Source organism: Macaca mulatta, chromosome 18 (assembly GCF_049350105.2).
Source record: "Macaca mulatta isolate MMU2019108-1 chromosome 18, T2T-MMU8v2.0, whole genome shotgun sequence".
Taxonomy (NCBI): Eukaryota; Metazoa; Chordata; class Mammalia; order Primates; family Cercopithecidae; genus Macaca; species Macaca mulatta.
The window spans coordinates 70,707,953-70,722,572 of record NC_133423.1 but is presented as its reverse complement, the minus strand read 5'-3'; the positions used below and the strand labels follow the sequence as shown (position 1 = coordinate 70,722,572).

General features: G+C 46.2%; 1 protein-coding gene and 1 non-coding gene across 8 annotated transcripts in view; both read right to left on the bottom strand.

The window, feature by feature from the left end:
- The window catches only part of ABHD3 (abhydrolase domain containing 3, phospholipase), a 47,073-nt gene extending 38,929 nt beyond the window's left edge, over window positions 1–8,144 (bottom strand). For all 7 annotated transcript variants that reach the window (XR_013408147.1, XR_013408146.1, XR_013408148.1 and 4 more), the window contains exons 1-3: window positions 7,869–8,144; window positions 6,972–7,135; window positions 5,684–5,866 (exon numbers count right to left, since the gene is read on the bottom strand). Coding sequence is in view for 2 of the 7 variants with exons in the window: in XM_015121648.3 (XP_014977134.1) it covers window positions 5,684–5,866; window positions 6,972–7,135; window positions 7,869–8,030 (509 nt within the window). In the remaining 5 variants the exon portion in view is untranslated. The remainder of the gene's footprint in view (window positions 1–5,683; window positions 5,867–6,971; window positions 7,136–7,868) is intronic.
- A 4,241-nt stretch (window positions 8,145–12,385) lies between these two features.
- Window positions 12,386–12,555, bottom strand: LOC114673912 (small nucleolar RNA SNORA81). Its single transcript, XR_003724758.1, has one exon. It is a non-coding gene; the product is annotated as a small nucleolar RNA SNORA81 (small nucleolar RNA).
- Between the last annotated feature and the right edge of the window lie 2,065 nt (window positions 12,556–14,620).

Below are 14,620 nucleotides of genomic sequence, written 5' to 3'. Positions count from 1 at the left end.
AGTTGAATGACTACAACCAAAGTAATAAAACAAGACAGTATAAGATTCAATGTCCAAGAAGTAGTATAGACAATAAAACCCTATGAGGTCAGGATGGGCAAAATTGATTAAGAAAGGCTTCATAAAAGGTAGACAGATCTTGCGTTAGGACTTGAAAAATAGTAAAGATCCCTGGCTGGAGTGCAATGGCGCGATCTCAGCTCACTGCAACCTCTGCAACCCGGGTTCAAGTGATTCTTCTGCCTCACCCTCCCGAGTAGCTGGGACCACAGGCATGCACCACCACGCCTGGCTAATTTTTGTATTTTAGTGGAGACAGGTGTCACCATATTGGCCAGGCTGGTCTCGAACTCCTGATGTGATCAACCCGCCTCGGACTCCTGAAGTGCTGGGATTATAGGCGTGAGCTAACATGCCCAGCGTATTTACCCTTTTTTTAAAAATTGAGACAGAGTTTCACTCTTGCCCAAGCTGGAGTACAGTGGTGTGATCTTGGCTCACTGCAACCTCCACCTCCCGGGTTCAAGTGATTCTCCTGCCTCAGCCTCTGAGGTAGCTGCAATTACAGGCGCATGCCATGATGCCTGGCTAATTTTTTGTATTTTTAGTAGAGACAAGGTTTTGCCATGTTGGCCAGGCTTGTCTCAAACTCCTGACCTCAAGTGATCCACCTGCCTCGGCTTCCCAGGGTGCCGGGATTACAGGCCTGAGCCACCAGGCCTAGCTTCATTCTATTTACCTTTAACTTACACAGTAAAGCCTTTGCTCACAATTATCTTAAACAAACTTAAGCCTAGTTTCTAACCCATCCATCCTGAAGTTTGAATTAAAGAACCTTAACAGAAAAGTACTTTGTTTTTGTCAGTTTTCAGGTAGAGGGAAAAAAGCAATGGTTTAACATCAACAATAAACCACTATGTCTCCTTTGACCATATGCTGGGAGTTAGGTTCTCTCCAATGTCTAAATCATATATCATATCTCATATCTCATCAGTAAATAATTGACAGTTCCCTGGTGACCTAACATACTTCATGACTCTCCCTAAACCTTCAACCTCTACACAAGATAGTAACTGGGACAGGATGGCAAGTGCTCCCTGTGCTTCAGGGACATTCATACTGAAGATACTGAAACACTCATGTATAGCAGACATGGTAACATCTATGTACTCCCACAAGGAAACTACATGTTTCTGTATCCCAAGAGGTAGATTTGCTTGTACTCGTTCTTTTGAATTATAAAATATTTTCTTTTTTTTTTTTGAGACGGAGTTTCGCTCTGTCTCCCAGCCTGGAGTGCAATGGTGAGATCTCAGCTCACTGCAACCTCCGCCTCCGGGTTCAAGCGATTATCCTGCCTCAGCCTCCCGAGTAGCTGGGATTACAGGCACCCGCCACCACATCCAGCTAATTTTTTGTAGTTTTAGTAGAGACGGGGTTTCACCCTGTTGGCCAGGCTGGTCTTGAACTCCTGACCAGAGGGGATCTGCCCACCTCAGCCTCCCAAAGTGCTGGGATTATAGGCATAAGCCACTGCACCCAGCCTATAAAACATTTTCTACCCTGGCCAGGGAACAGAAGATGAGAGAAGGAGACATAAACGTTTTCTTTTTTAAGACAGAGTCTTGCTCTGTCACCCAAGCTGGAGTGTAGTAGTTCACTGCAACCTCCATCTCCCAGGTTCAACCATCTGGGCCCATTGTAAACTCCGCCTCCCAGGTTCAAGCAGTTCTTCTGCCTCAGCCTCCCAAGTAGCTGGGATTACAGGTGCCCATCACCACACCCAGCTAATTTTTCTTTGTATTTTTAGTAGAGATGGGTTTCGCCATGTGGGTCAGGCTGGTCTCTAACTTCTGACCTCAGGTGATCCACCCACCTTGGCCTCCCAGACTGCTGGGATTACAGACGTGAGCCACTGCGCCTGGATGACATAAACATTTTCTAAAGACCCACTTTGTGCAGGGCACCCCACCAAGTACTTTACACTTATTTTTTTTTTGAGATGGAGTCTTGCTTTGTCTCCCAAGCTGGAGTGCAGTGGCACAATCTCAGCTCACTGCAACCTCCACTCCCCAAGTTCAAGTGACTCTCGTGTCTTAGATTCCTGAGTAGCTGCGATTACATGTGCACGCCACTATGCCTGGTAAATGGAGTTTCACCATGTTGACCAGGCTGGTTTCGAACTCCTAACCTCAAGCTATCCACCCATCGCAGCCTCGCAAACTGCTGGGATTACAGGCATGGGCCCCTGCACCCTGCCTACTTTACACATTCTAACAACCCTGTGAAGTAGGTGAGAATACTGTGATGAGGAATGTTATATTAACTGTCCAGGGTCCCTTAGAAAGTGGCAGTTCCAACATCTGAATCCAGCTTGACTCCAAAGCCCAAGCACGTTCCTTCATATTACACAGCTTTTCACAAGCCCTGTTATCTGCTAGATCCCATGCTACAGTACCAATGACTTAGATCATTTTGGTACCTAAAGACTCAACTCAGCCTTGTGCCAAACTTCCAGATCTATTTTTATTCTTAGCGGTCTTTAAAACTGCCTGGCTTTCTGTGGTGGTTGCAAAAACATTTTGAAGCTTTTCCTTTCAAGAGGCAGAGTCTATTTCCCTACTCGTTGACTCTGGGCTGACCATGTGACTTGCTTTGACCAGTAGCACTGTGGGAGTTCTCAGCCTGGGTCTCAAGAGGCCCTGCAGTTTCTGCTTTTGTAATTTAAAAAAATTTTTTTGAGACAGAGTTTCGCTCCTGTTGCCCAGGCTGGAGTGCAATTGCGCAATCTTGGCTCACCGCAACCTCCGCCTCCCGGGTTCAAGCGATTCTCCCTCAGCCTCCTGAGTAGCTGGGACTACAGGCATGCACCACCATGCCTGGCTAATTTTTGTATTTTTAGTACAGATGGGGTTTCACTATGTTGGCCAGGCTGGCCTCGAACTCCTGACCTTGTGATCCACACGCCTCAGCCTCCCAAAGTGCTGGGATTACAGGCGTGAGCCGCTGCACCCGGCCAAAATCTGGCAACCTTTAAAAGCAACGGACAAAAGGTATGTGCACTGGCAACTCCAGGGCTTATGAGACTCAGTCCTTGGAGTTTCAACCACATTGTTTTATTTATTCATTTATTTTTTTGAGACAGAGTCTCACTCTGTCACCCAGGCTGGAGTGCAGTGACACAATCTTGGCTCACTGCAACCTCTGTCTCCCAAGTTCAAACAATTCTCCTGCCTCAGCCTCCCAAGTAGTTGGGATTATAAGCATGTACCACCATGCCTGGCTAATTTTTTTTGTATTTTTAGTAGAAAGAGGGTTTCACCATGTTGGTCAGACTGGTCTCGGACTCCTGACCTTGTGATCAGCCCACCTCAGCCTTCCAAAGTGCTGGGATTACAGGTGTGAGCCACCATACCGGGCCCCAATTTTTTTTTTATTTTATTTTTATTATTTATTTATCTTTTTTGAGACAGAGTTTTGCTCTTGTTGCCCAGGCTGGAGTGCAGTGGCACGATCTCGGCTCACTGCACCCTCTGCCTCCCAGGTTCAAGCAATTCTCCTGCCTCAGCCTCCTGAGTAGCTGAGATTACAGGTGCCCGCCATCACACCTGGCTAATTTTTGTGTTTTTAGTAGAGATGGGGTTTCACCATGTTGGCCAAGTTGGTCTTGAACTCCTGACCTCAAGTGATCCACCCGCCTCGGCCTCCCAAAGTGCTGTTATTACACAGGTGTGAGCCACAGCCCCCAGCCCACATTGTTTTTTAAAAGCAGTTCTAAGTCTTGGGAGACAGCTCAGGCCAAATCTAGAAGCAGTAATTTAAATATGTACAAAAGGCTTTATGATCTTCTGTACCTTCTGAGGATGACTTTTAGCCAAAAAAAAAAAAAAAAAAAAGGAACCAGGCCGGGAACATTGACTCACGCCTGTAAGAGACTGCAGTGAACCATGATCATGCCACTGCGCTCCATGCTAGGCAACAGAGCCAGATGCGGTCTCATAAAAAAAAAAGGAACCAAGCCTCACATCTAACTGTATGGTGCTTAAACATGGAATGATGATGAATTCCTACTACTGCTAAGCCAATTTCTTGAATATAATTCTTGAACTTCATATCCTAGTTCTTGAGAGAATGTTACTTCATGGACAAAATAGGCTATTATTTATAAAAGATCAGAATTAACTTTTTTTTTTTTTGTTTCTTTTTTTTGTTGTTGTTGAGACAGAGTCTCGCTTTGTCGCCCAGGCTGGAGTGCAGTGGCCGGATCTCAGCTCACTGCAAGCTCCGCCTCCCGGGTTCACGCCATTCTCCTACCTCAGCCTCCCGAGTAGCTGGGACTACAGGCGTCTGCCACCTCGCCCGGCTAGTTTTTGTATTTTTTAGTAGAGACGGGGTTTCACCGTGTTAGCCAGGATGGTCTCGATCTCCTGACCTTGTGATCCGCCCGTCTCGGCCTCCCAAAGTGCTGGGATTACAGGCTTGAGCCACCGCGCCCGGCCCAGAATTAACTTGTTAAAATTGAGTTAGCTATTATGGAATTTTCCCCTTTATATCAAACATCAAAATGTTCTTCTTTTCTTTTTTTTTTTTGCCCAAGTTATCACTCTGTCATCCAGGCTGGAGTCCAGTGGCATGATCATAGTTCATTGCAGGCTCTACCTCCTGGGCCCAGTTGATTGTCCTACCTCAGCCTTGTCAGTAGCTGGAACTATAGGTGCATGCCACCATGCCCGGCTAATTTTTGTAGAGACTAGGTCTCACCATGTTGCCCAGGCTGGTCTTGAACTCCTGGGCTCAAGCAATCCACTGGCTTTGGCCTTCCAAAGTGCTGGGATTACAGGCATGAGCCACTGTGCCCAGCCTAAAATTATTTTTTTAAGGTAAACGTACCATCAGCTTTTCACACAAGTGTTTCAAGTTTAACAAAAAATACAACTCTGCTTTAAATACAACTCACAGAGTGTTCCATTACAATAATTACCATCAGCTAAAAAAAAAAGTCTGCAGCACAAAAAAGCAGTACCTTTTATAATGACTCTACTTGAAGATTCTAGAGCTGAACTTGAAACTTAAAGTTGCTAAATCACTTGCAAAAAAATTAAATTGTACCTGGTGACTGAGCTTAATAATGATTACTCAGAAAAGCTGTGGCATCATCAACTGGAGACTAGCCAAGTGCACCTGCAAACTTAGGTGGTCAGAAGAGGCAGAGATCATCTTTGATAAATAGGGATGATCTACAAACTGATTCTGAATATTTTTTGCACTTGGGAGCTGAGCCAGGGTGACAAGATTAGTGAATCCAGGCCCCAGAATGTGCCATGAGGGCCCCTGTGTACTCTCTCAGGGGTTTGTAATTGCTGTTCTCCCTCCATAACACTCTCTACATTGGGGTGGGGGTGGGGGGCAGGGCTCAGTCAATGCTCTGATGAGTCTAATTTCATTCATTAATTCAGCCTAAATCTGCAAGGTGCCTACTATGCTAAGTGACATCCCCTGTGAGATGATTCAGTTATGCCTCTTCCTGAAAAAAAAGGAAAAAAAGAATGCAGAGAAAAATAATAACTTAAGGGACTGCTTTTCTATGCAAGAAGTACTAAGTATTTCCGAAACAAACATGTAGATATATTTGTACTTCATTTGGAATGGATCAAGTGAAAAAAAAGAAATCTTTTACTGGTACCTGTATCCTAATTCTTCACTAAGATGGATCATATGAAGGATATATGACTCCTTGCTTGTTCCAGTGAGGCCAGGCAACAATAAGATAGTAGGTCTCGTGCTGGCATCCATATAACGCATACTGTTATCATTATCAAACCAGTCCAGTGAAATCTGTCCTCCATCTGCAGTTTTAATAAGTTCACTGAAAGGAAAAATTCAGAAGACATTACTATTTACATGTTTTAAGTCATGTCTTAAGTTTCTGTTTTAATTCTAAACACATGACATTATTTGGTCATCGAAAAATAACATTTTTCCAGCATTCATGAACATATACCCATATCTCGATCTACATATCATTTTCTTTCATTAGAAGGATTTTATGAAGATTAGTACCATCAAGTATTTCCAGCAACCTCCGTACAAGGTCGTATATAAAGATGAACTGCGAATTATTAAGATAAATGAATACTTACTCACTGCTCTATAACACCCAGCATTCAACCCTTGTTTGATTGAGGTCACTCAACTAAAGCGACAGGGAAGTCTGAATAAGTAAAATGCTGATCTAATCTCTGACCACTGCTCTAGCTCTTTGGACTCAATAATGCAGTCAATAATACAGAACAGTATACTGTATAGTATACGTCAAGATTTTCTTCTGAAATAATTTAAAGTATTTCTCACACAGTATTTATAAACTTACAGAATTTTCCCAAACAAACAGTGCAAGTTCCAGGCAACAAAATAAACTCCAGAAGGATAGATGACTAAGGGAAATTAATAACAGGCACCATTTGAATCTGGTTCCTGATAAATCCTGAACCGTATCTTTAACACATCAAGGGCTATTATCATCAAGATCCCATTTGCCTGTCAATAGGAAGTCATTTTACACCAATCAATGGCCCAAAACCCAAATTAAGAGGCATCCTTCTCGCCCCACCCCCACCCCAGTATCTGCTACATATCAATGAATGAATGCAGATCATCAAAGGATCTGGGTCTTTTTGACAGATGTATGACAAACTGCAAGACAGTAATCCCCAAACACTTCTCTCATCCTAAAAATAAACTATTTACATCAGGTCGGGGGTTAGGGCGGGGACCAGGAGGCAAATACCTGAGTATTTTCCTGCAGCTGGGGGTGGAGCCGGGGACATACCCTCCATTTTCATTCCCTCTTTCTGTTCTATATACTTCCTAAAGCAGAGATTCTATTAACCAAGAACTGGGAATAAGCAAACAAACAAACAAACAAAAAACTGTGATTTTGCAGAAATGACTGAAAACGGAAATTCACTTACTTCCTGTACTGCACCGGGGGCTTCGAAGTGATGAAAGGTCTAAGCAGGGTCTGTCCTCGACTCTCCCAGCACCAGACCGTCGGGTAGTACGTTTCTGTCACCACGGGACAGTGGTCTTGAAGGAAGCGGCTGAAACTCTCACCCCCCGTCACTAACTGGGGTTTCTGAAGGGAAAAGCAGTATGAGAAGGGCCCAGAGCAAAGTTTCTGCCAACCGCAAACCAGAAACCGGTAAAGACTTGTCGCTCGCGCGCGCGCTCCCTCCGATTACATCTCTTTCTGGAGGGCTGACGCAAAGAATTCACACAGGACTGAAACGGGGGTTTCGCCAATGCCCCGAGGGGAAGGCAACTGTTTGTTTGTTTTTACTTCCGCCTCCCGGGTTCAGGGGATTCTCCTGCCTCAGCCTCCCGAGTAGCTGGGATTGCAGGCGTCCGACACCACGCCGAGCTAATTTTTTGTAATTTTAACGGGGTTTCACCGTTTTGGTCAGGCTGGTCTCGAACTCTTGGCCTCAAGTGATCCACCCGCCTTGGGCTCCCAAAGTACTGAGATTACAGGCGTGAGCAACCATGCCCTGCCGGGAGTCATTTTCAAAAGCGCCACGGCATTCCCGAGTGCGCCGCCGGCTTCGCCATCAGCGACCCGGCAGCGCCGCAGCGCGGAGGTCAGCAGGGTCCAGGCTGCGTTCCCAGGACCGCCCGGCCGGGACCCCCCAGGGAGCGGGCGAATGGGCGGGGACTGTCGGATTTCCCGCTCGCGCTCCTGGCGGCCGCTCAGGAGCAGCTCGCCGCCTGTCCTCTGGGCTGCCGACTTTCCCTGGCCGCACAGCCTCGCACTGCGCCTGCGACCCTCGCTCCCGGCAGCAGCCCGCGGCCCTGCGCCACCCCCGGCTCACCTTGGCAATGCTGCTCAGGTAGTAGCAGGCATAAGCGACGCTGAAGCCCAGAATGAGGGATAAGCCCACCCCCGAGCCAAAGAACCCCACCCGGACTTGGTGCTCCAGGTAGAGGGAGAGCTCCCGGGACAACATCCGCAGGTCCATGGCCAGGCGCTGCATGACCCCCGGAGCGCGGCCCGCCGGTGCTGCGGCTGGAGGAGAGCCGGCCGGCGAGCGGGCGAGAGCGGGCGCGGCGCCACCGCCTACCGCCGACTACAGCGTCTCCTGCGGGGCGGAGCGGCCCAGGGAGGCGTAGCCTGAAGCTCCGACCGCCGCCGGCTCCGCCCCGGCTTCCCGGAGCCGCCCCCACTGCCAGCCACTCAGGAACCTTCCAGAAGCGCGGTTCCAAGACCGGCCACCGGGAGGGCGGGCGGATCGGGGTCTCCAAGCGAGGTCGCGGTCGGCGACGTTGAGCCACCAAGAGTGGGCGGAGAACTGAGCCGACTTCGGAGATGGAGACGGGCCAGGCAGCGCCGGTTAAGGTCCCGCACCTGCTGCCCCAGTGACCTTGAATGATTCCGCTCTGCGGCGGGTGTCCCTAAACTAGAGGTTTAGAGTGCCAGGGAAGTGTGCCTTGCATTCAAAGATTTGGGGAGTTAATGCCAAAGATATGTTAGCAGATAAGAATCCCACATCCCCTAGACGTTTGCGTTGGTCCTCAAGACTATGGAAAGAGAAAAAATATTCTATGAACGTTCAACAGTGAGGACATCATACTCGACTTTGAATCACTCTGTGAATCTTTTTAGTTGCTAAGTGCCACTTAAATGAGAAGTGGTCTCTGAAAATAAATGAAAAGATCTAGAATAGTAACCGGGATTCAATTGTTAAAAGCCTATTTGTAGTTCATTAATGCTTTGAATTTAGAGACTTACGGAAATTCACACCGATTACCTAATGTAGGGACAAGGAACCGTTTATGAAGTAGGGTTTCCTAGGCTTATTTATGGCAATATGATAAGTCAGTGTACTTACGGATATCTGAAATGGTTAGAAGATTTAATAGCCTATGCCTATTATTATGAACTCCTCCCTCTGAGAGGTAGGAAGAGTGGCAAGACTTAAACAGACGAAAGAAGGGAAAGTCCTGTCTAGATTATGAAAAATGTCACAGGATTTTAAATTAATGATGTAACTTAGATGGGGACATGAGATGGGCCAGAAGTGAGCAATTTATTTGGTTTTGATTTGGTCATTGCAACTTGGTGGTTGGCTGCAGCACGCAAAATAATTCAATTACCTTTACTGACCCTGTTTTTTTCTTGTTTTAATAATCTGTAGCATAACAATTTCGACTTTATAGAGTTCCCAAGAGGACAAAATAGTGTATGTAGTGGACTCCCCGTGAGCAGAAGTAATTTTCATGCTCTGGCTCTCACACCTGGGCGCACATAGCAAACGTGAATGCATATTCTGGTTGCCATCCTTGAAACTTCCTAGCATTCATAACCCCTGAACCTGCCTTCTGCACTATCTACCAATAAATGCATGTATATTTCAGTTTAAGTTTGCTCTGTTGTTTTTTTGTTTGTTTGTTTGTTTGTTGTTGTTTTTTTGAGACGGAGTTTCACTCTTGTTGCCCAAGCTGGAGTGCAATGGCGAGATCTCGGCTCACTGCAACCTGTGCCTCCCGGGTTCAAGCGATTCTCCTGCCTCAGCCTCCTAAGTAGCTGGGATTATAGGAATGCACCACCACACCTGGCTAATCTTGTATTTTTAGTAGAGATGAGGTTTCACCATGTTGGTCTTGAACTCCTAACCTCAGGTGATTTACCCGCCTCGGCTTCCTAAAGTGCTGGGATTACAGGCATGAGCTACTGCGCCTGGCCAAGTTTAAGCTTAAAGTGAAAATATCATCAAATAAAATGTTTGTCTGAGCTTGGGCACTATATCAAAATACCATAGCCCAGGTGACTTAAACATACATTTATTTCTCACTGTTCTGGAGGCTGGAAGTCTGGGATCAGGGTGCCGATGTGGTTGGGTTTTGGTGAGGGCCCTCTTTTGCCTTGCAGATGGCTTCTCTTTTGCTGTGTCTTCCCATGGTGGATAAAGGAAGCTCTGATGTGTCTTCCTCTTCTTTCACAGGTACCAATTCCATCATAGGGTCCCTGTCCTCATGATGTCGCCTAAACGTAACTACTTCCCAAAGGCCATGTCTCCTAATACCGTCACCTTGAGGGGCTAGGGCTGCAACATATGAAGGTGGAGGTGGGAGACACAAACATTGATGCCGATAACATTTTATAGGCATCATGGTGTGTAGAAAGTTTACTGACCTGGGAGTAAAAAACAGCTGTGAACTCATCCACTAAACTTAGGCAAATCATTTATTCTTTGGGGGCCTCAGTTCCTTTGTAAAATGAGATGATTGAGATGGAGGTTGTCCAAGTTTCTTTCCTGTTAGAAAAACATTCACCATCTTTCTTTAGAACTACTATTTTGGCTGGGTGTGGTGGCTCATGCCTGTAATCCCAGCACTTTGGGAGGCCAAGGCAGTTGAATCACTTGAGGTCAGGATTTCAAGACCAGCCTGACCAACATAGTGAAACCGCATCTCTACTAAAAATACAAGGAAATTAGCTGGGCATGGTGGCAGGCACTTGTAATCTCAGCTACTCGGGAGGCTGAGATGGGAGAATCGCTTGAACCTGGGAAGGCGGAGGTTCCAGTGAGCCGAGATAATGCCACTGTACTCCAGCCTGGGCGACAGAGAGAAACTCTGTCTCAAAAAAAAAGAAAAAAGAAAAAAGAAAAAAACAAGAAACTATTATTCCCGATAATAATAGTTTCATTCATTCACTCAACCAGTTTCTTCTTGGGTGATTACAGGGCACTGAGGATCCAATGATAATAAAACTTAGAGTCTAGTGTGGCAACGGAGGAGTAAGCAATTACATTACAAAAAGTGTGGTGTCGGGGGTGGTTCCAGATGCAGCAGGCACACAGGATTCTTAGTAACAAACAGCAAAAATCAATTTGGGCTTACCATATGCAGAAAGGAAATTTATTACAATGGCATTTAGTAGCTGATCAAACTCCAGAAGGGCCAGAGAACAAGGCTTGGAAGTTAGGAACAAGGCCTTTAAAAGTCATGGTGCTGGTCCTGTGATGACAATACTCCTGCTCTCTCTAGGCTACACTCCATGGATTTGGCATCCAGACCAACTACACTGGGCACGAGGCTGTGTTCTAAATCCCTGACACTGTTGCCTCTGGAAACAGGGTGTTACCACCTCTGCCCCCTCACTACAATGGATTATCCCTGCTTCTTAATTTCACTGTATCCTTATTTATTCAAAGTCTGTTGTGAATGGAACTGACTGGTGCAGTCTAGGTTGTATCTCAGCTTCCTCCCTGCTGTGGAGGTAGGAAAACAAATATCTGGCATTTTCAGTGTCTGTGGTGGGGCATGGATGCTGCTTCATTTGGTGAAGAGTCCCCAAACACAGATGAAGGTTCAGATGCTGGGCAGTCAATAAGAATGCAAATGTTTGTTTACTTCAAGCGTGTAATGGAGCAACTTAGCCACACCCAACAGTCTAGGGAAGATCAGAAAAGACTTCCTGAGAGATGTGAGCGAAGACGTAGATAAGAGATGAAGGTAAAGAGTTTGTATAGGCCGATTGAACTGCATGTGCAAGGATCTGAAGATGGAAGCAAATAACAAGTGAAATAAGTTTGCACAGCAAATGAGTGGGGTTTGAACCAAAGACTGGGTGCTTCCAAAACCTGTTTTGGTAATTACAAAGCCAATGACTTTCCTCACAAGAGCTCACGACTTGTGTCACTTTGGTATCATAATCTTCCTTTCTTTTTTTTTTTTTTTTTTTTTTTTTTGAGACAGAGTCTCGCTCTGTCGCCCAGGCTGGAGTGCAGTGGCCGCATCTCAGCTCACTGCAAGCTCTGCCTCCCGGGTCTACGCCATTCTCCTGCCTCAGCCTCCCGAGTAGCTGGGACTACAGGCGCCCGCCACCTCACCCGGCTAGTTTTTTGTATTTTTTTAGTAGAGACGGGGTTTCACTGTATTAGCCAGGCTGGTCTCGATCTCCTGACCTTGTGATCCGCCCGTCTCGGCCTCCCAAAGTGCTGGGATTACAGGCTTGAGCCACCGCGCCCGGCCAATCTTCCTTTCTTTTTCCTTCCTTCCTTCCTTCCTTCCTTCCTTCCTTCCTTCCTTCCTTCCTTCCTTCCTTCCTTCCTTCCTTCCTTCTCTCTCTCTCTCTCTCTCTCTTTTTTGACAAGGTCTTGCTCTGTCACTCAGGCTGGCATGCCATAGTGTGATTATGGCTTACTGCAGCCTCAACCTCCTAGGCTCGAGTGATCCTCCTGCCTCAGCCTCCCAAGTAGCTGGGACCACAGGCCCATGCCACCATGTCTAGCTACGTTTTTTCTTTTTTGTAGAGATTGGGTCTCTCTGTGTTGCCCAGGCTGGTCTCGAACTCCTGGGCTCAAGCAATCCTCCTGCCTTGCCCTCCTAAAGTGCTGGGATTACAGGTGTGAGCCACTGCGCCTGGCCTCACCCTAGTCTTTACAATCCAATGCCGTTATGTTTATTCTTGAGTGTACTCTGCTAGCATTATCACAAAAACCAAGATACGGTCCTAGTTTCTGCGATTTTAGCACAGTGCTTATACAGGAAGTTATGTTTATTTTTAAAAATCCTGATCAAGTCTGTAGTTGAAGCAACAGACCTGAAGCAGCACAGTTGACCTTTATAGGTTGGTATAAAATGCTCATGAAGCTCTTTATCATTTTTTTTTTCTAACTCTATTTGTATGTCAAAGGAGAAATCAGAATTGCATAGAGAATGTGTGGCAGGCAGACCCTAAGGAGACCCCAGTGATCTCTGCCTCCTGGTGCCCTTGTCTTGGAGTATAGAGAGGACCTGTGATTCACTTCCAACCAATACAATAGAGATAGCAAAGGTAATGGGATGTCAACACTCCTGTGATTACACTGTGTTATATAAGACTCCTTAGCAGACGGAAGCTAGACTGTCCTTTCAGCCTTGAGGAAGCAGCCATGTGAGCTGCCCGGGAGAGAGTCGCACAGCAGCAAACCGTAGGCAGCCTCTGGGATCTATGGGTGGCCTCCATCAGACAACCGCAAAACACTGGAGTCCTCAGTCCTGCAACTGCAAGGAAATGAATTCTGACGAAAACCTGAATGAGTGTGGAAGGAGATTCTTTCCCAGTCACATCTTCAGATGAAAATACAGCATGGCCAACATTTTAACTTCAGCCTTGTGAACCCCTGATTAGAGGACCCAGTTAAGTTGTGCCTGGACCTGTGACCCATGGGAACTGCCAGATAAGAAATGTGTTGTTTGAAGCTGCTAAGTTTGTGGTAATTTGTTATGCAGCAATAGAAACCTAATAGATAATATAAAAGGGTCCTACAAAAACATTTAAAGATTAATAAATATTAATGGCTCATTTTTTTTGCCCACAAATGTATCTATTATAGGACTATTTTATATTTATTATTATTATTTTTTGAGATCGGGTCTTGCTTTCTCACCCAGACTGGGGTACAGTGGTGTGAACCCCTCTTGCTGTAGCCTTGAATCGGTCTCGGGCTCAAGCAATTCTCTCCTCAGCCTCCTGAGTAGCTGGACTACAGGTGTGCATTACCATGCTCAGCTTATTTTTTTGTTTTTGTTTTTGTTTTTGTTTTCGTAGAGACAGGGTCTTGCTATGTTGCCCTGGCTGGTCTTGAACTCCTGGCCTCAAGCAATCCCCCCATCTCGGCCTCCCAAAGTGCTGGGATTACAAGCCTGAGCCACTAAACCCATCTGGAATATGTTTAATAAATTAAAGATTTCTGGCCGGGTGCGGTGGCTCACGCCTGTAATCCCAGCACTTTGGGACGCCGAGGAGGGCGGATCACGAGGTCAGCAGTTTGAGACCAGCCTGGCCAACATGGTGAAACCTTGTCTCGACTAAAAATACAAAAATTAGCCAAGTGTGGTGGTGGGTGCTTGTAATCCCAGGTACTTGGGAGACTGAGGCAGGAGAATCGCTTGAACCTGGGAGGCTGAGGTTGCAGTGAGCCAAGATCATGCCATTGCACTCCAACCTGGGCAACAAGGGCAAAACTCCTTCTCAAAAAAAAAAAAAAAAAAAAATAGCCAGGCATGGTAGCTACTTGGGAGGCTGAGGTGGGAGGATTGCTTGAGCCCAGGAGGTTGAGGCTGCGGTGAGCTATGATTATATCACTGTATTTCAGCCTGAGTGATAGAGTGAGACCTTGTCTGTAAAGAAAAAAAGGACTATATGAAATCATGTAAGTCAATAATTAATTTTTATTGTATTTTAAATACTAGCCTCAATAGATTGGAAGTATTAAAAATATCAGAAACGGTCTTTTTAAAAACAATTTTTTTTTGAGATGGAGTCTCGCTTCGTTGCCCAGGCTGGAGTGCAGCAGTGCCATCTCTGCACACTGCAACCTCCGCCTCCTGGGTTCAAGCGATTCTCCTGTCTCATCTTCCGGTGTTCCTGGGACTATGGGCATGCGCCACCATGCCCGGCTATTTTTTTTTTTTTATTTTAATTTTTGTATTTTTAGTAGAGATGGGGTTTCACCACATTGGCCAGGCTGGTCTGGAACTCCTGACCTCATCATCTGCCCTCCTCGGCCTCCCAAAGTGCTGGGATTACAGGCATAAGCCACCGTGCCCGGCCCTTTTTTACTTTTTTCTAAAA